Genomic DNA, 27,938 nt, shown 5'->3' with positions numbered 1-27,938 from the left:
AAAAAAAGCAGAGTTGAAGAAATGCTTGATTCCATCAAGACCTTTTACCATTTCAAGAAAGCAGATGAGACACTTCATCTTCTATGTATAAGCTGTAATTCTTCACCTGCCTCCCAAAGCCCACATGGCCCTCAGGGAGTCCCAGGCTAGGCTTGGCACCCACCTGCATTCCAAAGATACAGGCTATCCTAATGGCACAGCGTATTCCTTCCAAACACAGGGACGCAACTTCTGTGTCATCACAGTTCTGCAAGCCAACACTGTAAGCTGCCAGCAGTGGAGTCCAGACAAGCTAAACAGAGGAAGAAACGAAACTCAGAAGTCTCTTACAACTTTAGCCCAAAACACTGGGTTACTGAAGCCAAATATATCCAGAGTCCATCTGTTGCATTAGCAAACTCTTCAGAATAATTTTCCTCTTTTTTTTTCCTCATGCTTAAAACTCTTGCTAATGAAGAAACAGTGAGAACCTGACACTCACTTTGAACATGGGTCTGACATGATCCAGGTGAGTGGCGCTGGTGAAAGGTGCCTTTGCATGGCTCACTGCCTCCATGAGGGCTTTGGCTGTCTTTGCCATTTGTTCCATCTCCAAGTTGTACAACAACCTCCGCTGCTTCTCATTAGCTACACCTAAGGGGAACACCACGCACAGACACTGCTTGCTTTTCTTACAAGAGCATAGTCCATCTCTTCAAACCAAGCATCACAAAACGATAAATAAAGGTATTGAAAATGAAATCCAAATATAGAAATCTTGCAAAACCTTAAAAGTCAGGAGGCTGCTCCAGGATGCAAGAAAGGAAGTCCATCCAGCACTAAAAATCACACCAAAACTTAAGACTTTATTCTGTACAAAATAACTAACTCAGCCCTTATCTGTATAACACAAGCTATTACATAATTGTTCCAAGTCAGAGGCACAAACTCTATTAAGTCATTCTGCATGTAAAAGTGGACGGAAAATCCTGTTATCTTCTTAGGCTCACATCCCCAAAACAAAACCAGCCCTCACCAACATGAAAAACAAATTAATAACTTAGTGTTTCTTTATCCTTATACTCCAGGGTGCAAATTCAATTTTCAATCAAATTAATTTTGTTCCTATTTTGATTGAAAAAACCTGCAAACAGCATGAAAACACTGGAAAAACCGCTATGCTGAAGATTCAGAATTCACTAATTTGAATTCAATTAGTACCAGCTATTCTGAGTAAAAGTAGGCTACAGCTGGGGATACTGGTTTCTACTGCATGCTACACACAGAAGCCCTCATTTGGTCTGGATGAGGAGAGGTGACTACAGATTATGACAAACTCTCTAATCTCTGGTTTGCAAACACTATCACAAGGACTGTGACACCTCCCAGCCACTGAACTACGGAGGGACACAACAAACAACCCAAATCAAGCCCTCACTCACTGTCTAGTGCACAAAAACAAGTTAACTGCAAAGGAAGTTCCCCCTTGAGTTATTCCTCACGCTCGTGTTTAAAAGCCCCAAGAGAGCTGGTTTCTAGTGCTGCTCTGCAGCGGTGCCAGAGGCACCTACACGGCTGCTCCCACCACAGAAGGCAGTGCTAAGCTGTAACCGACCCAGCTTTGTCACATATACCTCTATCAACCATTCTAAATGTAGTTTATGTATTGCCCCAAGGCATTTTCACAAGGACTCTGCACACCACTGTGCCATCCCTAAGTTCCTGCCATAGTTTAGGAGCACTGTGGTCTTCTAGTTCCTTCTTACTTGGTTTACTACACTTGGTTGTAATTGCATATTCTTTTGTCTCCTTCATTGCAATTTTCTTTCCTTCTATTTCTTCGTAGATTGTGGATAAATACTCTTCTGGCAGGTCCTTACTGTCATTGATTCCTCGATTCATTTTAATGTACTGCTCCTTTGTCATTTTATTTTTTACCTGTAAAATGGAATAAGTTGGATATCAGATTTTGAATGCAAGTTCCAAGGAAATTTGAACTTCTGTAAGTTTGGATTTCTTAAATTTGTACCTGTGGACTGTGCAAGTCTGTAGTCAGCATTATAATGGAGTATGCCAAAACATAGGCAGTGTCTGCACTAGCAAACAGGGTTTGCCTGAGGGAGGAAAAAAAAACAGGTTTATAGACTTCCAATCCCTCAATCCATTAGCTCTAGTTCCATATGCAAGAAAAATACTCAGAAGTGTTATGGATTCAACCAAAGAGCCAACGAAGACTGAAACTAGCCATTAGAAATGCATCAAACCCTGAGCAGTTTAAAACATAAGCAAAAAGAGGGGAAAAAGTGCATCGTCTTTGCAATATTGAAAACTAGAGGGGATTGAGATTTTCAAGTACATTCCCTACCGATTACCCAAAGAACAATCATGCATAAAGGACAACTCATTTTTCACTCACAGAGTTTCATAAAGATTGATATAAAACCAACCCACTGATACACCAACCAGACTAAGGAAAGGGAACAAATAAAGCCTCACTAAACTTCAGTGTTTATTGCATTAGGAACAATAGCAACTTTGCTTATTTGCTATCAAATAACATATACACATTTCGTTCCACATCTAACAGGAAAGCAAAAGCATTGTAACATCCTATTTGCTGTTTATGTCATGAATTTTTAATTCTAGCCATTTCTACAGCTTAATACTGTTTTTTATACTCAACTGATCTACATTTGTCTAAAATTGTCTCTGTATTAGCTGATGCATTTTAACATACTTAGGGGCTTCCCTTTTCCAGTAATTACTTCTAGCAAGTACTTAGGATTCAAGGAAATGCCAGCCTCAGTGTCCTTCCTATGCAGTATCAGCAGTGAGATCTCCTCACACAAGCCTGCACAGGTTCCTGGCCCGATAGGATCAATGTATCCCCCCCGCAAGGGCCGCACAACAGCACAGTCAGGGAATGTTCTTTGGGCACTGATCTGGTACAAAGGGTTTGAATTACCGTTGGTTGCATTCAATATATCTAGCAGCAAACTTCTCCATTAATCTATCAATCTTCTGGGCTTCACCTGGCAGACGAAAACCTTCCAGAAATATACGCAGAGCAGAGACAAAGTCTTTTCCACAGAAATCAAGCTGGTCTACATAGGCATACATCACTTCCTTGTTAAACTTGCTGCTTTCCCCAAGAAATTCCCCTACTTGAGTCTAAAAAACACAAGAGACAGTTATTACTGTGCAATCCAAGTGCCAGTTCTGCAAGAGGGTTTCTAGACCAAGAGTGGCAAGGCTGCCAGCTCTGCAAAGATCACATGCTGCTGAGTGGGCTGAGCAGCCGATCGAGGGGTGGAGAGGGACAGGAGTCCCAGATATGTCCCCTCACTCTGCAAATTCCTGCTTCCCTCACTGCCAAAGGCAAGATGTGCATTACTGCAGAGCCAAAGAAAGCTGAACTGTGCCCAGCTGCACACACAGCAGAGAATGCTTTGCCACTGCAGCACATGATGCTCCTTTGCTGGCACGGGACTGCAAGCAACTGACACTACTCTGTCTCCCTCCAGCCTCCAGGGACAGACAAAATGCAAATCCCATTGATGGGGAACCCTCCAGCACTTTACTGTAACACTGTACTTTATTAAGAAGCCCGGGACAGCAAGTAACCAGCAGGTAGCTTTGGCATCAGGTGAGGAGCCTTGCATGTTCATTTCTCTAAGATATGAACTCCAGAGCAGGGGCACACAGATACCAGGGACAGGGCCGAAGCCACTGGGATAAGTGTATTCATTGTGCTGCACACAATCTTACAGAGCACAGGCGTTCCTCTTGGTGCAAGAATTGTGCCAGGTCCTCTGCTGTACTGCCAAGCATCCCCTGCTCCTGTAGATACTGTATTCCTCTCTTTGGTTTTTTATTAAACCTATTCAGACAAAAACATGGGAAAATACAATTAAAACTATCACAGCCTATAAAATTTGAGTTTTACAAAGTCCTCATAAATCAAAGATTCTGTGCAATAGGCCCATGTCTTTTCTTTCTAGTTAGGAAAAAAGTTAAAGAACGTGCAACAAATATATTATCACACCATAGGCTCCATCTCATAAGGTACATTGAGCTGCTAATAACCTTAGAAGTAATTGCTGGAAAACTCAAAAACTCACCTTTTTGAACATTAAAAATTAGAAATTTAGCATGAAATGTTAAAAATGTTGCTGTTAAAGACCTTTTTCTAGTATTTACAAACACGAAGACCTTCAAATTAATGAAAAAGAAATAAAACATAGCTGCACAATGATTTAACTCTTCAAACTCTATTTTAAAAAAGGACGACATCACGTAAGAGTTGTAAGACAACTGTGCCCCTCAAACAAATTTCTCTCTAGAGGTACACACTATTGTGGATCTGAGCCAGCAAAAAGGAAAGCTGTGAAAACCCCTTCCACTCCACCCAGGATTTTATGAAATTCCTTTTAACTGTAACAGCCTCCAGCATTGGTTTTTGACAACAGCAGGCAAGAGTCTTCAGCATTAATATCAATTTGTAAGTGTCCCTACAGGTGTGACTGTGAGACCATAAGAAACAATACATTTTATTACTAGTGAACTTTAGTTTTCCTGTCATACTGGGCTTACAGTTCTATTCCATGTTCAATTATTTCTTTTTGTTGCTTGATGACTTCAAATTGCTCTGGATCATCTGGGACAGCAGTCTGGGTACCAACACTTCCAACTCCTGACGATACGGTGGAATCCAAGGAACTGACACTACTCCGTCTCCCTCCAGTGTCCAGGCATTTACCTTCAGCCACTTCCTGTTCAGATGTTTTATATGAACCTATTTACAAACAAGGTGAGATTTAACTTAGCCTTGTTTGGTCAAGCAGAAATCTACGAGTCAACATTCTTATTTTACCATGTATACTTTTTGGCAGTCTGCACTACACTCCATGAAGATGCTCTGTTGGTGCAATTCTAAAATAATCCAACAAAAGGCAGAAAAGCAGCAGGATCTATGGAGAAATTCCAGCACTTCAACTTAGTAACTCCAAGACCCATCACATGCCTTGTTCTACATGAGCTTTTATAGTGGACAAGGGCCTGGCTAAAGCTGAGCAACAGAACCCAGTTATTCAAACCAGACACCTGGAGAATCAGTTACTGCAACAGCACTAGCAACTGTTTGTAAAGTACCTCACTTGTGTAAACAAATTGTTTGGTATACGCCTGGCATCCACACTTCTGAATACACTGAATAAACAGAAGAATTAACTGATTAAATAAATCAGTCTCTCCATACAGAAACATTCTTACCCAAGCTAGTCTGATGATTCGGGTTCACATAAAGGTCTTTGCTCCATTCCACCATACATTTTAAAATGGAAACCAAACATTCAAGTCCTTTTTTCCTCAGGCTTAGCTCCTAAAACATGAAGAAGAAAATAGAAAAAGAAAAACCAAACCAACAAACCATGCTGAAAACAAGCTCTACAACAGTCTCCCTCTAAGGAGTGGGAAAGTATAATCTTTAAAAATAAAATGCTTATGGTGGAGATATGGTACAAAATCTGTGCAAAGCAAACCCCAAAGATGGTACCACTGGTTCATGAGCTCCAGAAAGCAAGTCATTTAACTGAGGAAGAGTCTTTTGGTTCTCTCTCCCTTGGCAGTCCAGCTAAGAGTTGAGAACCAGCCTGGTCTTACAGTGCAAACAGCCAGCAAAATCACCAAGTATTTAATGGAACTTCTTCAGCATCCAATTGCAAATTATCAAACTAATAAAAGTAGGTTACAGACAATATGAACCTCTGGAAGCATCAGTAATGATGCAAAGATAGCACTGTTTATGAAACAACAGTACCTTATTTTCAAAGCTGTTTTCCTTACCTGTAAAGGCGTCATTCCCAACTCATGCCCACTTCGTCCCTGTGCGATTTTGGACAAATCATTTACAAGACGTTCAAATATATTAGCAGCATTTAAATCACAATCATAGTTAACATAAATATCCACTACACACTGGGCATCTGGAAAATAAAAGGAAATGGAAGTATTAGGATTCTATGCAATAGAATTTTTTAAATAATCAGCCAGCTGGAGCAGGCAGTGCAGATGAATCCAGACATTCAACCCAAACACTCTAGAATCAAATTCAAATTCTCATACTTAAACATGATATGTGGCATTTCTTTTCAAAGTAATTTTCATTTGCTGCCAGAAGAAGTGATTCTTTTACACAGTGGAAATACCTGCACAAATTCTAGTTAAAGTCTGAATCACCATCCATTTATGTTCAAAGGAACTTGAAGAAGTCTCTAGAATATTGAGGAAGATCTCTTTGAAGAACACCTGCAAAATAAATAAGGTTAAGGACTTGATGATCTGAAACTTATTAGAATGACATCAAATGTACAGATTTATTTCTGTTCAGTAATTTCTCTTGAAGAGTAACATTTCATGCATATTAGAATTTAGATACAGTAGTAATACATTACTTTAGTAAGAAAACCAAACTAAGACATTGAAATGGAAGTTCCAGCTGTCTTTTTACCATGGCAATATTTTGAGAAGTAGAGCACATGCAATTCATAGATTAAACGTCTCTCACCTCAATCTGCATTTTTAAATGGGTCTTAAAATTTGAAAGCAGCGTGAGGAAGATGGCAAGAGAGAGCTCAAATACATCAGGAACAGAAGAGACTCCATTTTTAGATAATGCTACACAAAGATATTGCTTGATTGCATTGATGAACATTTCATGTGTCCTGAAAACCAGACCAGCATTCTGCAGCACTGAGAGAAGCAGTTGGAGAGACACAACCTTGGAACGCAATTCATGGGATCTAGAAAAAATTCAACATTAAATGTATTTCTGTATTTTCTTAGTATATACTTGCATTTGACATCAGCACTGTAGCATTCTTCCACATCAGGAAGAAATGACTGCTATTTTGATTCATTTAAAAGCAGGGGGCAAGAGGGGCAGAAATCAGCCAAGTGATTTTTGAACTTCTACCATCCAACTCTGAAAACCTTTTAGTAATGTTAACATCTTCGTCTAGCCTAATAAATGCAGCTCAGTGCTTCTTAAGCACTACCCCACTCTACCATCAAAAGCTTCACAAATACTATAGTCAAGACCACTCCAAATGGTAAGATTAATAAGCCTATTATGCAAAACCCAAAAATCTCAAGTATTGAATTTTTAGTAATTTGAAGCTATTTTCAATCCTAGATTCATCAAGCTAACTAAACCAAGGGCCTGAAAAGTGGATTTTGAACACATGCTTAACTATCCAGCAGCTACTTAACCAAGTCCCAAAGCTACCAGGAGAGGACAGAATAATAAATACAGTCTCATTACTTGGGATCTGGTGGTCCTTCCCCCAGTGGTTTCATGGAGAGCTTGCACAATGATCTGAACACAAGGAAGGCATCCTTCTGTAGAACATGGGAAAATCTGGCAGCAGCTTGATGTCCAGATACATCTGTTTCCTTGAGAGTAAGAAACACAACACAGACCCTCAGTGAGACAAAGAAACAGAGCAATTTGAAGATTCCACAGCTCCTCTGAGAATCATCTACAGTTTAAATTAAACCTAAACAGGATCACAAGGGATATGGATCTTTTCACACACGTTACAAGTGTCAGTAAATCCTTTATCTCTGTCCCCACTCTGTATTAAAATACACTTAATATAATCAATTTTAGGAAAGGTATTTTCAATATATGCTTAAATTGCAGCTGCTGCTTCCTTTTTGAACCTGAGCAGGACACACACATTAGAGCTTCTGGCCCTTTTTCTTCCACCAAATCCCATTCTATTAGTTGTCACAATAAAAACATTTTTTCTTCTGTAGATGTATATTGGCATCCAGTGCAGTTATTTACCAGATTATCAGTGGAGGAAACAGACTGCCCATCATCTGAAATCCCATTTGTTTGTACATTTTCATTGCTAGAGCCAGAAAGAAGAGTATCTGCAGTCTCTAATGCAGGCAGAGCTTTCACAGGTTCTGTTACCTGCTTTTCTTCAGCCACTAAAGGGGAAAAAGGAAAAATTATCAAAATCATGCCTGAAGAGTTTTCTGCCCCATGACTTTGCGAAGCTCTATCACCCTGTGGCACAGAAGTAGCACTGGTAAACTAGAAAGTCACTCAGCAAAAGAATATTGTGATACAATAAAAACCTGTTCTTGCTGCTGTAGTAAGTGTTCTTGTCAAGATACTTAGTAACAAAAATTACTTCCATGTTTCTAAAATCAATATATATGAAACTATTTTACTTTAGAAGACTTCACTACCTTTCACAGCTGACTCCACCACATCTTCCAAGATGCCTTGAACCATTTCCTTCCCTCCATCAATTGTTTTCTCTAATGAAACACAGTGAGAATTTTTAATTTAGTATTTTTGTTTAGGAAGAGGATTAAAAGGAAAAACATGACAGAGGCAAAAGCATAACAATTTATCAGTTTTCTTCAACAGTTTTCATTGAAAGTAATTTCTGAGAAGTCATTCAAAAATACTCACTGATGTTATGTATGTTGTTTGAATTAAAGCACTGATACTTTTAAGGCACTTACTTTGTCATTTTTATTTATCAACTGTTACAAACATTCCTAATTTGCATGCAGTATGTGCTGATAATACGGTCCTCATAATAAGCACTGTTTTTACCACAGGCCTTAATTACCTGAGAGCGGTTCTGTCACTTCCCACATACATGGGGGACAATTCTCTTCCTGTCCTTCCCCTTTATCTGCCTGTTCAAGTCAAATTCCATTACAATTTTCTATAGATAAAGCAGACATGGTTTAACTGGAATTCTAGGGAGAATAGGAACCTTTCTGCAGCAGTTAAAGTGTAGACACATGCAGAGGATAGACTGAAAGTCTAAGGAGAGCCAAGGGAGTTGAATTGACAGGGGCTGACAATGAACCAGCCTTGGGCATCGACCTAAGGCCATGGGAAAAACCAGTGCAATTAGAGTGAGAAGAAATTAACGATGGGAAAAAGTTATGCAAATGTTACTATTCCTCATAAGGTTACATTTCTGGTTCCCTGTTCTAATTGGTTACCCCCTGTTTACATATATGGCTATGTTCTGAGTTCCCACTTTCAATTGGATCCTGTGCCCTCAACCCTACTTTATATATTACTGTGTTCACCCCATTTCCAGGTCTTCGAGGCTCCTCCCTATACAGTGTTCAATTCTGTCATTCTGTCACATTGTTGTTTTCTTCATTATTAAAGTCGTTTGTTTTTTGGCGACCCTCGTTGTTCCTGTCCCTGTTTTTACTTCCCACTCAACCCTGACCAACCCCATCCTGGGGTCATGCAACACCAAGCACGACAGAGAGCCAAGGCAGCCAGTCACGCCAGTCACCCCAGCACTGCTCCTCAGAGCGGTCTCCAAGAGCACTTCTCAACAGGCAGCTGTGAGTGAAAGCAACAGACCCTGTGTTGTGCTCACCTGCTGCCGGCAGGGCAGGGGCCTGCTTCATCTCCCCGCGGCCGGGCTCCCCGCGGCCGGGCTCCCCGGGGCCGGGCTCCCCGCGGCCGGGCTCCCCGCGGCCGGGCTCCCCGCGGCCGGGCTCCCCGTTGGCCAGCGCGGTGCCAGCGGTGCCTCCCCAGGAGCTGTGCGGCCGCTGCCCCGGCCGTGGGGACCGCGACCCTGCCACCCCAGGGGACTGTGGCTTCTGCGCTCGCTCTGCTTCTCTGGACTCCTGCAGCTTGAAAAACACATATGGAAAGGTTCATCTAAGCACAAAATGCACTGAGGGAAACCCTGTCTGTGATGATTGATGTTCCTTTGTCAATTCACATCTTGGCAGGAAACAGTGAAACTACAATCACTTAGCCAGTAAGATGAAAAGGTTACACTTCAAGTTTATTTGAAAAGCATCATTTGTTTATCCAATGTCATTTGGCAGAAGACACGGTGTGAAACTGTGTTATCAGCAGTGCATGTCACCTTTTATTTTCAAATCAATCAGTGTGCCTCAGTGCAGGATTTAACATTTCTAACGTGACAAATTAACAGATATGCAACTACAATGACAGATCCATTAAAAACAATAATAATAAAAAAGTTTTCACTCTTTTGCAAGCCTAAACATTTGAGATGAGAAAAAGTAATAGCTACTTACAGCTTGATTTTCCATCCGTGTAAAAATGACATTTAACATCTGTGTCAGGGTAGCTTTGGCAGTTGTCTGGTTAATAAGATTTTTACTGGCCAGATAGATGTTGTAGCAGGTTCTAACAGTTTGAAGAACTGTTCCTTCATGAATTTCTATATATGGAGATGTTACTGCAGTGAGAAGAGCCTAGAAAAGTCCATAACATGGTAAAAATGAAACCTAAGCAAGTAGACAGCCATGCTCTTTTTTATGCATGTCTTCCAGAATAATCACTGAGTTTGCTACAAATCACAGGTATCTTTGCTTAAGACTTTACATGCAACAACATTTCAAATCAAATAAAATTTAAAAGGACTTCCACACCACATCTCTGTTCTCTCCTGAGCTGTTCTTAGAGGGTCTTATCAAAGCTAATTTTCCACCAAGGGAGATACTCCACCTTCAACTGGCGTACACTAACATCAAGTTGGATTACTAGAAGGTTCACCAACTTCCAACCTCAGCTACAGGAACCCAAGAAGATTTCAGAGCCAGAACACACACCACTGGCAGACACTACCATGCCTTGTTAAGAACGTACTCTGGCAGCTGTCTGGAAAATGGCCAGGGGAGCAGACAGGCTTGAACAGCATTCCATGGCACTGCATCCCAGTTGCAGGGCCTGCTGAAAGCAATTCCCTGGCCCCATGGAGGTGCGCACTGCAAGCCGCTAAGAGGAGCACCAAGCTGTTTGAAAGATGGCTTATCTCAGAAAGGACAAACATTTATAAACTATTCCCTTACACTGTGCTTTCCCAACAGGAAGTACATTTTCCTCACCAATTCTACCAGAGTGTCAGCCTCCCTGAATGCAGTGACACACTGGATAATGTAAGAAATGGAGCAACTGGGCCCTCAGTAATATTTCACCTTTTTTTTTTTCAGTTACAAAATGAAAGAGAGAGAAAGCAAATTAATGTTGCACCAAAATAAATCAAATAAAATACCTTAATTATCTGAAGTTGTACTCCTTCATCTGTTTGAGGACCCTGAAAGCAATTGCAAATGGTTTCCACTATTCGGTCGATCAGTCGTTTTCCAGGAGCTCCGCTATCCGGAGCATTGCCGGTGATATGCCCATATGCAATGAGTTTCTAGATAGAAAAATGCAGCTTAGATGACCACATACTGTTAAGAAGAACAGTTTTGCACAGCATAAAAAGGTGTGTTAAGATAGCATACCTCACTTAACCAGTTTTACACCCAAAAGTTTAACACCATCTATAGTCCACCACCAAATACTCTGACTGCTCACATACGTGGACAAAACAGATTTTAGTATGACAAAAGCTTTTTCCACCCAGGCCACTTCCTACCATGCCATAACCAGAGAAAATATTTTTAACACCAGTCTTTTCCGGAGCGTGACCTCCTGTGTCACACCAGCAGCACAAGAAACCCCATGGTAATAGCCCTTGTGGAGCCCCACAGACAAAGCACCTTCAGTGAATGGTGTAAGGATCCCCCAGCCCCAGCACAGGGGTTACAGCAGGGCAGCCACACTGCTCCCTGTGCCCGGCCAAGTGTGACCCTGGGTAGGGGCTGCCGCGACCCCAGGCAGGGCGGCTCCCCACCATGGGAGCTGCACGCCACATCTGGTCACTGCAGCTTTCTCCATCTCACTCTGACCAAGCTGAACCTCAACACTTACCTGTAAACAATCCAAGGAAGTACTGACAATGCGTGGAGACTTCGACTGGCAGGCCAGCTCAAACGGAAGGAAATATTTATCTGCTTCAATGAAATTTGCTTTTGGTGGAGCAGAAGTGCCTTCTCTAGGTGAGATAAGAAGAGTTATTAATTTTTCTAAACGTGTATTTCACAGCAAACTACACTTTCTCCTTTTTCTAAATTTAAAGCAAAATCCTGCACAGCAGCATACAAATGTACTGCAGCTTTCTTGCATATACTTTTTTAAACAATGATCAATTTTCTTTTAAAATCACATAAAACCCATTCTACATTTATTTATACTCTATCTGATCTTTTTCGTATCTTCCTCAGCTTAACTCTTCCCTTACTATACTCCAACGCTGTCTCACTATCTAAAACATTGGAAAACTCCTATACAACTGATGTATCTATCCACATTATTCAAAATGGATTAAATAGAGCCCATAAGCAGAACACTAAGCAAATAGAAACACATTCAGAGACCCATTTACTCATTTTTCAATCATAGCACAGTGCTGGAAAACTTTATTAAAATTTTTATTTAAGTAGTATTTAAATAGGTGTTCTTTATCTAGGTAATAAAGGGCACATGCTGTCAAACAGAGGGTATGTACTGCTCCCCATGATTTCCTATCAGGCGACTGAGTCCAGTAAAAGGAAGCAAAAAACCAGCACCTTTTAGAAATTTCACCATTTTTTCCTGGCGAAATTCATAGGCAGTTATGGATTGAGTACCCACAGCCACAAACATTGTGTAAGTGAAACGCAAAGGCCAGGCCACATGTTCTTGGCAGAAAGGTGAGGAACTGGGGATTCACAAATTCACTGCTGTAATGTATATACACCCTTACACTTCCACAAAATTATTCTGTTTGTTCTTTTCATATACTGTTTAGAGTAATTAATAATTTACCTTTGCTTTTCCAGCTCACTTTTTATTTCATCTGGAAGAGAAAAAAATAAATCAAGCCTTGGTTATCATTATCAATAACACAGCAATAAAGCAAAGTTGTTTCCAGTTTTGCACTTCAGTATTTGCTACTCAATTCCTGTAACATCTCAGCTTCAGAGATAAGTTTCAGCAGTTATTGAAAGGTGTATCTCTTAAATTTTACATTAAGATGTAAACAAAAGCTGTTTTTTCCAAACATTCTCAACAAAAGGTATGTTTAGAATACTCAGGCATAATGTGCAACTTTTATTCAAGTGTAAGTCTGTATCAGAGCACTCAGGCCTGCAGAAGCCTTTAAGGTACTCCATAAACCATGAGTTCAATGCATGCAACCTTCCCATTACCTGCATTTCCAGCCAGCCTGCTTGAGCCTTACAACAGAAATCAGCTGGACAAGCTCCCAGGAGACAGGAAATCTCAAATGCACTCTGCCCTTTTGCCAGCAGATTTTTTTTTTTTTTTTTTAATTACACTTTTAAAGAGCTTTTCATAGAACTAAATACAGGGGGGGAAGAAAGTTCCTTTCTCATTTCTCTTGTACACAGCAGCGCATCCCAAAGATCCTAGCAAGGCTTTCTGAGAATTTCTAAGGTATCACCACGATGCACAATACAGACCAGCATAAGCACCCACTGTGAACACTGACAAATCCATACCTAAACCAGCACCCACAGTAAGGCTGCACAACTACATCACCTGTAACACCAGGGGAGCTTTCCATCCCACCCCACAGCCCATGCTGCAAACTACCCAGAGCCTGAAAAATACCATGCTTAAAAAATCTCATTTCAATTTCAGGTATTAGAAAATGATCATTCATTCAATAGTTGTTCTCCACAACTCTGGCGAGGCAGCATTGTTTGTGATCCAATGTCCACAGTTCAGATTATTTCAGTGCTATCTGTGAACCTCAGTAGTTTCTTCTGTCTCAGGAGAATCAATACACAAATCACACGAAGGAACAAGGACTGCAGCACAGATTACTGGGTTTTGTACACGCTTGCTTGTCAGTGAATGGCACAGGAATTAATCCTCACAGCATGTACTGATTTTGTAAAATTACTACCCACAATGGATAGAGAAAATGGAAGCAGAACACAGTGAAAACCTGTATAACTATAAGCTGTGAGTGATAAGCTCCATCCAGAGCTGCTGTTCTCTCTGCCATATCCGCCTGTTAATGAGCATCAGCCTGAGATCCCTCAGTTCTCATGGCACACAACCATACTACACAAAACAAAGTAATGTTATCCAGCCGAGTCAGCCAAAGAGACACCAGAAAAATGGAAGAGTCCCGCGTGCACAATGTTCCCAGCTCTCCTCAAGCTCATCACACAAACAACCACATCCAACAGCTTTAAAGAACAGTTGTCACTTGCCGGCCCTGCAGAAGCCAAGCCCAGTGCTCAGCACTGGAGCCTTCAGGATCAGTAAGAACTTTGCAGCTGTCTGACAGCACAAACCCAGCACCACTATCCCCTGATGCTTTAGGCTTCAACTGGAGAGAAGACAACAGAATGGAGGCTGTTGGTAAGAAATTACCAAGGTTTTCTGTGCCAAACAGACAACTTAAATCTTGCACAGCGCCACTTCTTAAACCATTGTGTTTTTCATTCCAGGATCCAACTGGCCTACCAACAAAGTGACTAGTCAGAAATTTAGTTCAGCATAAATTCATTTCAGGCCTTTTGATTTAATTACCTTCCCCATCTTTAACACCATATTGATCCAAAGAGCTACTGAGAACAACAAATGTGACCCACCAACGTATTGTGTCTCTATTTTGATCTGCCTTGTTCTTAGCACAGCACATTCCCATGGCACGCAGGAACTGGCTGCTTAAAACACAGAGTCTTCTGGGTAGTTTTACACCTTCAGAACGCTCAGTCCTGCCTCCAGGTCTTGCCAGAGAAAGGCATATTTTAGCTATAGCTAGAGCCCCAAGTACAGCAGGATGCCAGGGCCAGCAAAAACACAATTAATGCTGTAATTCAGACACCCCGTAGAATTAAGGTGTACAGAGCTTTTTCTTAATGAAGAAATTTTTCTAATGCAAAAACTCCACTAAGTTTCTCTTTCTTTCAAGGAGATCACTTTCCCCCAATACTGGTTGTTTTGCAGAGTAAAAAAGATGTTGAATTGAAACTTCACAAAGTTTATAGCCTTAAGGAGACATGATCATGCCCATCTTTACTGACACTTGTCTTAGATCTTGCACTGGAAAAATAATGCAAGAATAACACTCCACATTAGTTTAACTCTCAGAAGTACTCTATAGACAACAACAGCAAAAAAATCTAACCAAGTCCTGACCAAGTTCCCCACAATTTTATTACAATAAAAGCTTTTCTAAAGTCATATAAAAACACCTTTGCCACAACAGTATTTTAATAGGTAATGCTAGCCCAAAACAAAAAATGAAAGGAAGAAAGGAAGCTACAGGCATACTTCTGGTACTGATTGCATCAAAACAGTTTGAAAACTTCCACGTCTGAAGTCCTCAGTGGTCTAACCATCACACGTGATGAAACAGAAATAGTTGCCTAATTGAAGTCTGCCGCCAGGAACAGCCAAGCCCTAACAACCAGACACCACCAACTTCCAGAAACCGCCTGCCACTGGTCCTATTTCTCTTGTCAAAGGAGAAACAGCTCAACTCCCTTCCACAGCTACAGAACACAGTCCTAATTTTGGTCAACATCAGTCACCTCAGCTGGCAATGCTGACCCCTCACTTGGTGCTGTAGGTACGAGAGCTCCCCATCTCTCCCACAGCATCCCCTTCAGCCAGAAACATCTTCAGCCCACATGCTGCCCACCTAACGAAGTCCTGCAACATTCCTACCAGGCAACAGAACTGGAATTAGAATGGCTTTGAGGCAATTTCTTCCAGAGCTTCTGGCTTCCCGAGCTTCGGGATAAAGCTCACAGTGAGGAGCTGCCTTTCTGAAGCAGATAGATGGGTTCAGTTCACTTGTATTGAAAGCTACACATTAAAACAGAGGACATTGATTGTCTGCAGGCAGCCCAATGCCTGCTCTGTGGCTGCAGTCAGGTTTGGGGCAGTGGCAGCAAGCGAGCTCCTGTGCAGAAAATGGCTTGTGCTGGCACAAGGAACGGGCCATGGTCCGGACAGCTGGCAGCAGTGCCAACACAAACACGTGGAGGAACAGCCAGAGCTTCCCTCCCCCAGGCCAGTAAAGCCTCAGTGCCCAGCCCCAGCCTGCCTTTGACTGAGTCCAAAGCCCAAGGCAGACACCGATCACAGCCGGCTGTACAGAGCCCTTCAGAAAAGCGCCCGCGAAAGCCAGAGTCTCCTCTTTGCCCCAGCCTTCTCTGACCACGCTGGCCAAGAGGCCAAACTAAGAAACACAACTTATTTTGGTCATTTGTCATTTATACACAGAGACTTCCTAAACACATAACCAGATTCCTGAGTGAAGGCATTGTTGAAAAGATTTTAACTTATTAACAAGGTAAGTAAACAAATTCTGTTGTTTACAAAGCTTGAGGATATGTATGTGGAGCTGCCCAGGCTATCACAGAAGGCTGCAGAACCAGGGTGGCTGCACAGCATGTCATTAAAAACAGCCCCAGTAGGGCAGAAGTAATAATTTTTGTGAGTGACCCAGGTGCACAATTAGCATCCGTATAATATGAACTGTTGTGATACAGACTGTCAGTATTCCACTGCAAATTTTCCAGGAAAAATCTCAGTAGATTTACTAAAAATCATGGGTACCTGGAGCTTCATGTGAATGCAAATGCTTATTAAACAACTACTTTTATACAACACAATTGTCTGTTGAAAACAAATTTTCTTTAAAACACAGTTTTCTAAAGCAGAACAGAACAGCTTCTATGTTTAAAACCTTCCATTTCTCCCAATCTCTCCTAGGGTTTACTGGCACTACAACTACAGGAAACAACTGTTACACCTTACCGATGAGGCAAGGGACTGAATGAATCTATTCACACTCTGCTTACTTAACGTTAATGCTGTGTATTTCAAAGGAGGGGGTTGAAAGAGGCAAAAAAAACCCCAAAGCCCAAAAAAACCACCACTGTGGTTATGCTCCTTTTCTCCCACACTTTTTCTGCTCCTGTCCTAACTGCACCTATGTTACTTCTGATTTCTACAAAGTCATATGCATTTTGCAATTCAAAACTGATCAGTGTTAGTCCAGTGAAAGGACCGAACTACAGGGAAAAAAGGGTAAGAAGAGTTTGAATTTAGAATAATTACAGCAGATCAAAATTTAAATTAAAGAATACCTATATTTCCTACACAAGAGAGAGCAATATTCACTAGTAATTTACTTAAATTCTCAGGAGTTACATGAACAAACCAATACAGAACTCATGCCAGAAAACAAGAGCATCATTCCCACAGTTAAAAGCTTTCTCTCTCACCTTACAACAAATATAAAGTACAGGTAAGTAACAGAAACACTACTACAGTAACACCACTGCAGAAGCCATAAAAACAGGTTAATTTCTATTAGGCAGCTGTAGAATGCACCAATTTCTCTCTATTTGGAAAACAAAAATTCATCTTGGACTTCCTTGTCCCAGGAGCAGATACCATCTACACATGCTCCATGCCTGTATTGCCTGGTTTATAACTGGTACAATGCTACGGGGCTCCAATAAAAACACTGCTGCATAGAGAAGACTGCACAGCAAAAGGGATTTAGTAAGAAGTAGAAATGGATTATTCAAAGTATAACTTGGAGAAAAGTGCAGCAGACAACAGCTGACACAATGACCACTTTCATAAAGTAACTACATTTCTTTCAAATGGAATTATTTTCATTCAGTGTTAACTGGATTTTTTATTATTATTATTCACAAAATTCTTTCATCCATGACAGTTTGTGTAGGTTATAATTCTTCATACTGCCTGTAACATTCTTCCCACATTTCCTCACACATGTACTATTGCACACAGCTCAAAAATTCAGTTGACACTTTTGGAACTGTCATAGTCTTAGTTAATACAAAGTATAAGCTTAATTAAAATTAAGTATATGGAAATAAAACTGACTTTTTTCACTTTTTTTTTCTCACTCGAGAAAAAAAAAAAGGGCTTAACCAAAATAGAATAAAGTTTGGGGGCAAAAAATCGCACATAAATAAACTAAACCCCATTCCTGTTGGCAACTTAAAATGACCAAATAATATTCACCAAATGTAACAGAGATCCTCCCATTCAGTCACCCAAGCCTCTAACAGTTGGTCAACAGAAGGTTCTCTCTTTATGCTGACCTCTGCAAAGCCCATGGAGTCTTTTTCAAAGCAAGTTTAGAAAGAAACATCCACCATCACAGGCATTAGCTCCCCTCCAACAGCCCGTACCTTAGCACATGCAGGCATGGCATAGCCATAACCCAGCGAGAGGCAACGGGGGCTACTGCACAACACTCCTCCCAAAACCATCACCCGCTCAGCAAACACAGACCTTCACTAGGCATCTTACAAGGAACTTCCCTTTCTCAACCTCTAAATATATTTACATAGCAGCAAAACAGGTTCTGTCCTGTAAACGTGGGGGCAGTTGAGGAACAGATCAGGAAAGCAGATGAGGAAAAGGAATTCATCAGGAAAGCAGTCTCTAACTGCTGAGGCATATGTCTTACTCTCTTGCTCACACTGCCAACTTCAAATGATAATTAAAATATCCTTCTATCTGGCTGCCCTTCTATGGATATACTGTCACTACAGGCAGCTCCTACAGATCTCCTGGCAGTAAAGACTACAGGGAGGAAGATAAAAACGACAGCATTTCTTTAAGCTCACTCTCACTCTTCCTGGGACAGAACTTGCACCTGCCCAGACTCCTTACATACCCAACCTGTTTTTTCTTCTCTTTTGGATACATTAAATGTTCCCAATTCAAAGGAAAATATTGATGGAAAGCAACCAAAACTGAAAGAGATGTCAATTTTGCAAATTAAGAAAGGGCCGCAGAGAACTCCAGCTGCAGAGCTCTACTGTTGTAGAGTTTATCTTCTCCCTCTCTGTGACACACCATATGTTGTCAGAACTTTTAACACAAAGACCTTCACATAGGCTTGTACTTGCAGATTTCAGGACCAGTCCACTCACTTCAAAAAAAGCACTTTCAGCTCTGAAATCACAGATACTACGTGTACTTGGCCACAGTGCTACAGTCCTTAGCCAGTCCGAACACGATCTGGAGATTAGAGGTCAGATTTAACATCCCGAGAAGCTCTGGGACTCCATAAATCGAGGGCCTCAAAAATTCTCGTTTCCTACTCTAAAAGCTGCAATTAATTTTCTCAAAACCGAAGCGGCAAGATCAAGTCCCTCCTGTTTCATACCGAGATCAGAACTTAATACAACCGGTACTTGGGGGTTTTCCCCCCGTATTTGCATGTCCTGTACTGGAGAGAGAGCTCCCTGCACTGCAAGGTCCCGAGAGGATGTCCCGCACCCCGCCGGGACGCGAGGGGACATGTGCCGGAGGGCTGGGCCCTTCCACCGCCGCACCCCGTGCCCCGTGCGGGCCGGCCCGGCCCGACTCACCCAGCGCCACCTGGCAGGCTCTCCGCAGCTGCCCGTGCGGGGGCCGCTTCGCCTCCTTCTCCGCCAGGATCTTCTCCAGGGCCCGCGACACGAACATGCTTTTAGTGCGGGCGTCCTGCTCTCGAGCCGGTGGCTGCATGACGAGGCTGGGAGCGGGGCGGGGGCCGGGAGCAAGAGCCGGGCGAGCACTCGGGGCCCGCGGCACTGTCCGGAAGGGCCGCACCTCCCTCAGCGGCCGCGCCGCCGCCACGGCGCCGCCATGTTGGCACCGTCACGTGACTCGCCCTGGCCCCGCCCGCAGGCCCGCGCGTGATGGGGCGTGGCGAAGGGCGGGGTGAAGGGCGTGGCGAAGGGCGGGGCGAAGGGCGGGGCGAGGGGCGTGATGAAGGTCGTGGCGAAGGGCGGGGCGAAGGGCGTGGCGAAGGGCGTGGCGAGGCTGAGGGCGGGGCGAGGCTGAGGGCGGGGCGAGGCTGAGGGCGGGCCGAGGCTGAGGGCGGGCCGAGGCTGAGGGCTGGGCTGCCCCATCGCCGTCCCTCCCGGAATGAAGGTGTCAATTTCAGGAGATCGCCATGGTAAAATACTCGGTTTTTATAATGCTTCTAACCTATCTCGCCATTCACATTATCCCTGTTAATTCTCACACAGTCCTGTAACGAGGCATGGAGAGAGAGCACATGTGAAAAAGCCAAAGTCGTACATTAAAGAGAACTCACTAAAAATTAAATTTTCAGTGTCAGAAATTAACCCTACATTTGTAACCTTATACCTAATTGCATCTTCTCCCTTTACCCTTTGCCTAGGTGGTAAAACACCTCACAGCCGAAATCCAGTTCTGGGTTCCAATGGCAGCATGCTCTGTGGCAATAATCCATATTTATTCCATTGACACCCTCCTCACTCTTAACTGTCTCTTCCATGATGTTCCCCAAAGGTCTCCTACAAATTCAGATGGCTACATCTAATGGAGAATACAGAAGCACATTTGATTCCCTAGATTGTAGTTTTGTTTCTTTTGTTTCAAACAGCAGGACTCTAACTCTTCAGAACATCATTAATGAACCTTTAGTGTTGATTTGTCAAGAACTGCAATTTTTGTCCCTAAAACCACTATTAAAGGTTCCAAACACCTGTGCAAAGCATTAGTTTAGTATTATTTCCCAGGGAAAATTGATCAGTGCTTGTATTTTTAGACACATATTTTCCAAATATGCTTCCAATCAGAAATGTGACTGCAAATCCAGCACCTAAAGTACATGTCTGGACACATGATTCTCCTTTCACTTACACTACTGCACATGAAGGCTAATTCTACTGTTATCACTGAAATTACAGTGATGCAGAAGTGACATAACTAAAAGACAAATAAGGCCCTGAATCTTTTTAGAGAGTTGCTGACTTAGTTATTGACACAAAAGGAAGCTGTAATTACTGTCAGCAGCATTGCAGAACTAATTAAGCAGCAGAGCTCTTCATGTATTGTCAGCCAAATTATCAGTTCTGATTTTAGGAGTTTTTTTGTGGGACAGGATTAGTTCTTACGAGAGAAGCAAATGGATACAGACTAGTTTTTAGAAAACAGATTGAACAGATGGTTTAACAGAGATTTTTAAAAAAAAAAAAAGTCTATCAGGCAAAACCCCTGTTTTGGAAATCATAGAATAGTATCTGAATTCCCAGGTGAAGGGCTATTCTGAGGTTATGGTTTGGATTTCAAGAGCCAAGAGACAGTACCAGGCCTCAGTAACAGTGACCTCTCTGATTGCTGGGGGCAGATAAAGAACACAGAGCTGGTGGATGGCACACTCTCCTAGGTGAAGTTTGGTTATAGCCAAGGGCTTCTTTCACCTGAGCACCAAAGGCACCTGGGCTTTCCTGCACATGGCATAATGCCTCAGTGTCTCCCAGCCCACGTAACGTCTCAATCAGCAGAGACAGTTCCAATGTCCAATTAGGCCAGCTTGGCACGCTGTGCTCTCCGTACACTGACATCACTGTGTAACTAAATGCAGAGAAAGAATAATGGGGTTGATACCATTCTTACAACTATTTTCAAATATTCCTTTCCTCAAAGTATTTTAATATTACAGTAGCTAATTTCTGAGGGAAGAATGTGAGTTATTTGGCTAGTTCAAAAGCAGCATAGCCCAGTCCAATGCTGCTACTGAGCACAGCACCATGTTGCAGAGCATAGCAGCATGATGTGTGTCGCTGTCTGCAGGCAAACAAAGAGAGAAAGCCTTTCCACTGGGAGAGAAGGCAAACCAAGGGAGAAGAAATACATGTATCTGCACGCACGTGTTTGCCAGTGGATTCAGTGCCAATTACAAGAATTACTATTAAACTGCTGTAAATAGTTCGTTGTGGCAAGTACATCTGTAGTGTGAGACATAAATCATGAGCAAACAATGCCTAACAGGTGGACAGAGTTCACAGTTTGTACAAGCTACTTCCTTGGCACGAAGCTTCTTTGGATTTCTGCCCAGAGGCCAGGTGCTCTGTACTGACTGACAGGACTAACCTCACAGCACTTTCCCACTGGCATAGTGCTACATAGTTTGCTTTAGGAAGGAAACTACACTCTAAAAATTGACAGGAATTTTTTTGGAAAAGCAGCACTGGTCTGTAGAGTAGCTTAGTTCCCAGTCCAGCATTAGCATAGAACTTTTTTCCCTTCTTCTGACCATTCTTCTTTTAACCATTTCCTTCAGGACTGATTCTATTTATTCTGCCTGGCTTCCAGCCACTTTTCCTGCTCTCTAGTAATGTACTAGAATAATTTTGTTAAAATCCCACCTTTCAATCAAAACCAAGTTAGAGATTTTTTTTTTTTCAATTGTCCTGGCAGAAGGAGCCAATTCTAAGATCACCAAACTCACATGAAAGTATTGCAGTAAATCATATGTGCTGGACAGATGCAGATAGACCCTTTGATGCTAAGCTGCAGCCTCTATTCCTTGTCATGAAAACAAATAATACGTAACCATAAAATGATGTGTTAGGAATGTAACAGTATTCAGACAAGCAGAGATGCAACAGAATCTGAAGATTAGACTTTAAATCAAGGTGTTCACATATTCATATATGATTGCCTTCATGGCCCATATTACTGAGCAATCACTGCTCACACTGATAGCAGCGTGTGTTTCTGATGAGCAGCAGCCCTAAGCATTTTCTGATGGGCAGCAGCCCTAAGTAATTTTAAGAGTTTAACATATTCAGGCTTGAAAATTTTAAACTATATTCCTTATACAGTGTTTAGAACCATATCTAGGCCATAAAAGTCTGCAAGTATCTAAATACAGAGAAACATTAGAAACAACATGTTTTGAAAACAACAGAAGTGTATTTGTTTTTAAAAGATAGTAGCCACAGTGAGGGAGCAGTTGGGAAAAATATTTTTACCCTTTTGCCTGCAGAGAAAGAAGTGAAATTGTTTGGAAAGATGCAAATGCTATTGAGTCGTTCCCACACCCTGAGGTGCTGGAGAGGTGGAAGACAGGGCTGGATAATGACTCACTTCCAAATTTCCTGTGTGAGAGGTGATAATGAGACTTTACATGCCGCACAAGCAAGTGTTAGAGTTGTGTGTATGTGAACGGCACAGAACTGGCTGTTCCACGTTGTATCTGTGTATAGAACAACCTGCTTTGCACAGCACTCTGCTTTTCACCAAGGTAAGTGTATAACTAGGCAGATTTTGTTGACAGAAACCTTGTATTTGGTAAAAACAAAGGAAACAGAATACTAAGCTGATTTTCAGATGTAGTGGGTTTCTATCAGCATAACTTCAGTCACAAGATATGAGTAGCTCTGTGAGGAATTAAAATGATTAATTACCTTCTCTCTGACCTTTATGTCTCATCATTTCTTGTAAGAAATTCAGAGTGTCATCAAGAAATGTCCCTAACTTTACCATACAGTATGGACCTTATTCACGTATGTGTAGAACTCTTCATGTCTTTCACAAAGCCAGTTCCTTGGCTCCTTGATTCAGATTTAAGGATGCTTGTTTCTTTTCCTCTCAGCAGGAAAGGCTTCCTCTCTCTGCTCATTACTAAACTCATTTATTCTTGAATTGCAGTTAGATATTCTTTAGAGGAATCTTCATTGAGACAAAAGGAGCTTTGTTTTGGTTTTGCTTATTGTATCTTCTTCCTATTGGACTAGAATTAACATGCATAACCCAACAGGTCCAGTGAGCTATCCAGTCACTCTTCTTTTATTTAAGCTTAATTTTCTTTGTCCTTGCAGTATTTTCCAATTGCTTTACAATACTAAATGTTACTGGATCAGAAGAAATATATTCACAAAACTGAAGAGTGTGTGTAGAAATCTGGACTATGGAACATATCCTTTCTCTCTCCCTCCAGACTGGTTCAATTTATAGAGTGCAAAATTATTTTTCGATGCTGTTGTCAATGGAAACTTTTCCACAATCTTCTTGAACATATCTGCATCATCCCTATATTGTATCTTTTGTCATTCTTTCCAAAACCAGTATTTTAGTGCTCTAGTTCCCCTTGTCTCTCGTACTTCATCACTTAAGTCCCAGCCACCATTTTAAGGAAAGTTACAAAAAGCAAAGGTACAAAAACTGAGTTGCAATACGTTGAACTGACACAGAGGAAAGAACCTGTTAATTGTCCTGGTCTGGTGTTCTAAGGCAGCATGTTCAATCCGAAACTGAAATGGTTCTGTTATTTGCTCAGCCTGTAGAATGGAAAAATAATTTCCATATCATCATCCCACTGAAATGTGGAGACTCAGACTGATCATAAGTCTGAGTCTTACGATCCCACACCCTTCAACCCTTTAGCAAGAGGACATTGTCAGTGACTTCAGCATGCCTGTTCATGGGAGCACTCACACGAGCGTGCTTTGCTGCCCTGGTGCATACACTGCAAGGTCACAGCCCATGCACCGACCTTATACAAGAGGTTATAATTCCAAGGACTGCATCCAGTGTTGATGCAGGCACTTGTGCAAAGCTATAGTGTCACAAATGGCTTTAAACTGATCTGCAGGTGACTTACAGCCAAAGGAGGCAATCCTATCCTTCTCCCAGCCCTTCCCTTACCACAGGACTGAACACCTCCTCTCATGCCAGCAGTAGCTCCTGGGGGTTGCACACTGAGCCTGTCAGGGAGAAAATCTGACTAAAAAAGGACCTTTTGTTTGCTTGCCTTCCAGTTAATTTGAGCTGGATCAGCTGATCAGTTCCTGATCCTGTTCACCACAGTGTCACAAAGGAAGTGGTGAAAACATGACACAATGTCGAAAGGGAAAAAAGGGTAGCTCACACTTCAGTTAGCTCAGGCTCAACAATAAAAACCCAATCCAAGCTGCACACAGGACTAAATGTTTCCCAGTTACATTAATTCAGCCTTATAGATACAAAATATGTGCACTACAACAACCATGGAGAGAGTTTTATACTGGATACAAGATGCACAGGGAGCCTATAAATGGCAAAATTATATATTATTACCAAGCTCTCTATTTTGTGCTGATGTGATATCAAACTGGCTCAGCCCACCCTTAGCAAAGATCTTTAGTTATCAAATGCAGACCTCCATAATTCTTCATATTTAGTGGAGAAGAATTCACATATCATCTCACAAAAACATGTTAGTTTATTCATATACTCCAGTATTAAAAACAAATCTGACCAAAATTGCAAGTGCAGACAATAAATTCCAGAAGTTACATCTCTGTACAGCTGCATTTGGAACACCGAGTGTCAAAGATGCAGCAACACGTGCTGTGATGTTTGCTCCTTTTCCTCAGGCAGCACACAGAGTGGGCCCCAGCCCAGTCAGTCCCTCAGGTATGGGGGATCTTAAGCTGAGAACAATTCACCAAATCCCTTCAGCACGCGTTGCAGCTGAAAAGCAGCAGGTGACAGACTGCTGAGATAGTGCCAGTCCCTGTGCCCAGAACCATGCTCTACATCTTCAACACCACTGAGGTGTGCCGGGAAAAGCAGGGAATAGAACTGGAGAAAAGAAGAGCAGGTGGATGGATGCCATGTATTCCACATGTATTTATGCGCCCTAAAACTTTTTTTTCTCTGATCTTCAACTCTCTGTTCTACATGGAAGATTCTTTCCAGCTTTAATTGTGAGAAGACCATGAGTTTTGAAACAGCTACATAATTCTAGCCTCCACCTCCTCATTACAAGTTCTAAACATTGGTTGTGCTGACACAGAGAGGTAGGTGGCTTTTCCTGTTCTATGTACTGGTAGAGAAAAAAATGCAAATGCAGTCAGGAAGAAGCAATTTATAACAAAAACAATCACTATTGTTCATGTTATTTTTATTTCATGTACTTACAGAGAACAAAATACCAAGAGTGAACCTTTGCTTGATTATGTTAGCTCAGGGCAAATACTTACCTGCATACAATCTGCAAAACTTCCAGCAGCCTTTTTTAGTACTCCCCAAAAAAAATAAATTCTGTAAGAAAGTTAATTTGTCAGAAAAAAATGTAAGGAGTTGCAAACTTGTAAATGGTCTCATATGGAAAAAGTCACTTGGAACAACTCCAGTTTAATTAACTATTTAATCAAAATTTGACAAACTTCCAATTTGCAAAAGAAAAAAAAAAAGGATTTGCAAAATAAAAAAAATTTGTCCTACTTCAAGCTTATTGAAGCTTGATGTATCTTCTTTTCTTTATATAAATATACCTGACCCTGCTGTCAAGGCAATGCTTCTCCATTGCTGGCTTTAGAAGGTAAAGATCAGATCATACAGCATTACGTCAGGAGTAATAGAAACACTTTCTGCACCTGACTTAAAAACAAAACTGCTTAAAAATACCCTGAATTGTGAAGGACCATTTGATTAATTAAACCAAAAATCTTCTCTCAGTTCAAGAGCTCAGTGAGAACCCTTAATTACATAATCAAAAACTATGTCAGGAAAGAACATAATGAAAATCTAATTATGCACTTTTTAGTACGTGACTAGTTTTAAGTAGGTGGGTATAATTGAGGGAGGGCAAAAGAGGGGAAATATGATAAAACAAGTGAATCAGACAGTGGAAAGAAAAGAGGTGTCAGAGGAATGAGTAATAGCAAATACAGCCTTCTCCTGGAGTTGAATGTTGAATGTTTTGACTTGACTACAGAATGTATGAAATAACACATGCTTCTTCCCCAATTATATGTGTTTAGGATTTCAGACACAAGTCTGAAAACTATGAAAAGGAAATAATTTAATTTCCAATTAATAAGTGAATCCAGTATCAGGAATATTTTCAAAAAGTTTTGTCCCTCTCCCCTGACCTCACGGGAAGGCTGCAACTCTCCGTTCTCATTGTGTTGTCCCTCTGCCAAGTGAGACACTGATATAACATTTTATAAAAGCTTGCCTGCAGGTCCCATGATACAGTTTATAGTATCTCCCTCTTTCTTCTCAAATTCTGAATCCATTTTGTCATGAAGTGATGTTAGCCTTCAGTTTTCTCTAGGATATTAGAGTTATCAAACACCAAGAGTTATCAGACACCAAGGAGAAGCACAAGCCTTGGGCACTGCTGTCTCATCACCACCCCACAGGCAAAATCGGAGTTGCTGACTGGAAACTTGTGTGACATGGTGGGAGCCCCTTTGAGTGGGCTCTGTTTTGCACATATTCACAGTATTCTTGGGCAGCCACTTCAGACATATGCATCTCAGTTTCCTGTTTTCAAATGGGTGTAATTCTTATGTCCTTCTACCACACACCATGTGTCTAATTAAGTGCTTTCAGAGCTTAACTGAATGTGTGTATTATATTATCTTCCAATCACAGAGACTTCCATCCAACCCTTCCTAGCAATTCTTTTTCTTTGTTCACCATGTTCACTCTAAGCCTCTATTTGTTCCAAGTCACTCTGCTGTCAAGTTACCTGAGCATCTTTATCTTAAACCTATTTTTAGGCTGATGTTAAAAAGAGAAATGCAAATGCTCCACTGGAGTCTAGATTCCTGGAGAGTGGGAAGCTAAGAAATTATTTCTGCAAAGCTCACTGCAAACTACCTCCATATTTCTTGCTTGGAGATTAATCATTTGTGGAAATCAAAGGAATTAGTTCTTAGCTAGAATAAAATTAGCAGTGGATTTAGCAAAATCAGTTATCTGCAAAGAATTATATATGGGCAGGTGAAAGGTGATTCACATCCGCTGCACACAGGCCAGAACCTGATTTTAACCACTCACATGGAAATCTCTAATAACTACATTATTTTGACTGAAGTTTCTAGAATTACTCTGTATATCTACTGATGCAGTGTTGGAATTTAAATTAGCTGCTGCCATTCAATAAACAGGTGGTTGAGTCAGGGTTTATTCTCTGCTCAGCAGCAGCATTTGAGACCCTCTGTGGAAGCAGCATACAGACCATCACTGTATCCTGAACAGGTCCCTGGCACACAGACTTCTTTAATATCTTGCACAAGCCTTTTACCGCTGTCCCTCAAAGCACATAGCAGAGCTCCTGGAAGAGCTCCTCTTTCATGGAGAAGTGAAAGAAAGATGGTTAGCCATGCAAAATGGCTTCCATATGAGGAGAGTCTAATAGGTTAGAGGATTTTAACTTGGTGTGGAGAGCACTGAGAGGAAATAAACTAAAAGGTCTGCAAAATCTTTAAATGGT

General features: G+C 41.5%; 1 protein-coding gene across 3 annotated transcripts in view; it reads right to left on the bottom strand.

Annotated features, from left to right (window-relative positions):
* The window catches only part of ARFGEF2 (ADP ribosylation factor guanine nucleotide exchange factor 2), a 32,601-nt gene extending 13,024 nt beyond the window's left edge, over positions 1-19,577 (bottom strand). Inside the window, exons 1-21 of one of the 3 annotated variants that reach the window (XM_058850421.1) lie at positions 19,297-19,577; positions 12,710-12,740; positions 11,774-11,897; positions 11,070-11,216; positions 10,090-10,269; positions 9,482-9,672; positions 9,414-9,451; positions 8,242-8,313; positions 7,829-7,977; positions 7,301-7,431; positions 6,545-6,779; positions 6,186-6,285; positions 5,824-5,963; positions 5,251-5,359; positions 4,573-4,774; positions 3,748-3,859; positions 2,945-3,150; positions 2,009-2,093; positions 1,746-1,917; positions 482-633; positions 164-292 (exon numbers count right to left, since the gene is read on the bottom strand). In XM_058850421.1, the coding sequence (XP_058706404.1) occupies positions 164-292; positions 482-633; positions 1,746-1,917; positions 2,009-2,093; positions 2,945-3,150; positions 3,748-3,859; positions 4,573-4,774; positions 5,251-5,359; positions 5,824-5,963; positions 6,186-6,285; positions 6,545-6,779; positions 7,301-7,431; positions 7,829-7,977; positions 8,242-8,313; positions 9,414-9,451; positions 9,482-9,672; positions 10,090-10,269; positions 11,070-11,216; positions 11,774-11,897; positions 12,710-12,740; positions 19,297-19,435 (2,844 nt within the window). In that variant the 5' untranslated portion in view covers positions 19,436-19,577. Of the gene's footprint in view, positions 1-163; positions 293-481; positions 634-1,745; positions 1,918-2,008; positions 2,094-2,944; positions 3,151-3,747; positions 3,860-4,572; positions 4,775-5,250; positions 5,360-5,823; positions 5,964-6,185; positions 6,286-6,544; positions 6,780-7,300; positions 7,432-7,828; positions 7,978-8,241; positions 8,314-9,413; positions 9,673-10,089; positions 10,270-11,069; positions 11,217-11,773; positions 11,898-12,709; positions 12,741-19,296 lie in introns of all 3 variants that reach the window. The other 2 variants (XM_058850418.1, XM_058850420.1) reach the window with 2 other exon arrangements.
* Between the last annotated feature and the right edge of the window lie 8,361 nt (positions 19,578-27,938).

This window comes from Poecile atricapillus, chromosome 15, assembly GCF_030490865.1.
Source record: "Poecile atricapillus isolate bPoeAtr1 chromosome 15, bPoeAtr1.hap1, whole genome shotgun sequence".
NCBI lineage: Eukaryota > Metazoa > Chordata > Aves > Passeriformes > Paridae > Poecile > Poecile atricapillus.
This window is presented reverse-complemented; position numbering and strand designations above follow the sequence as displayed.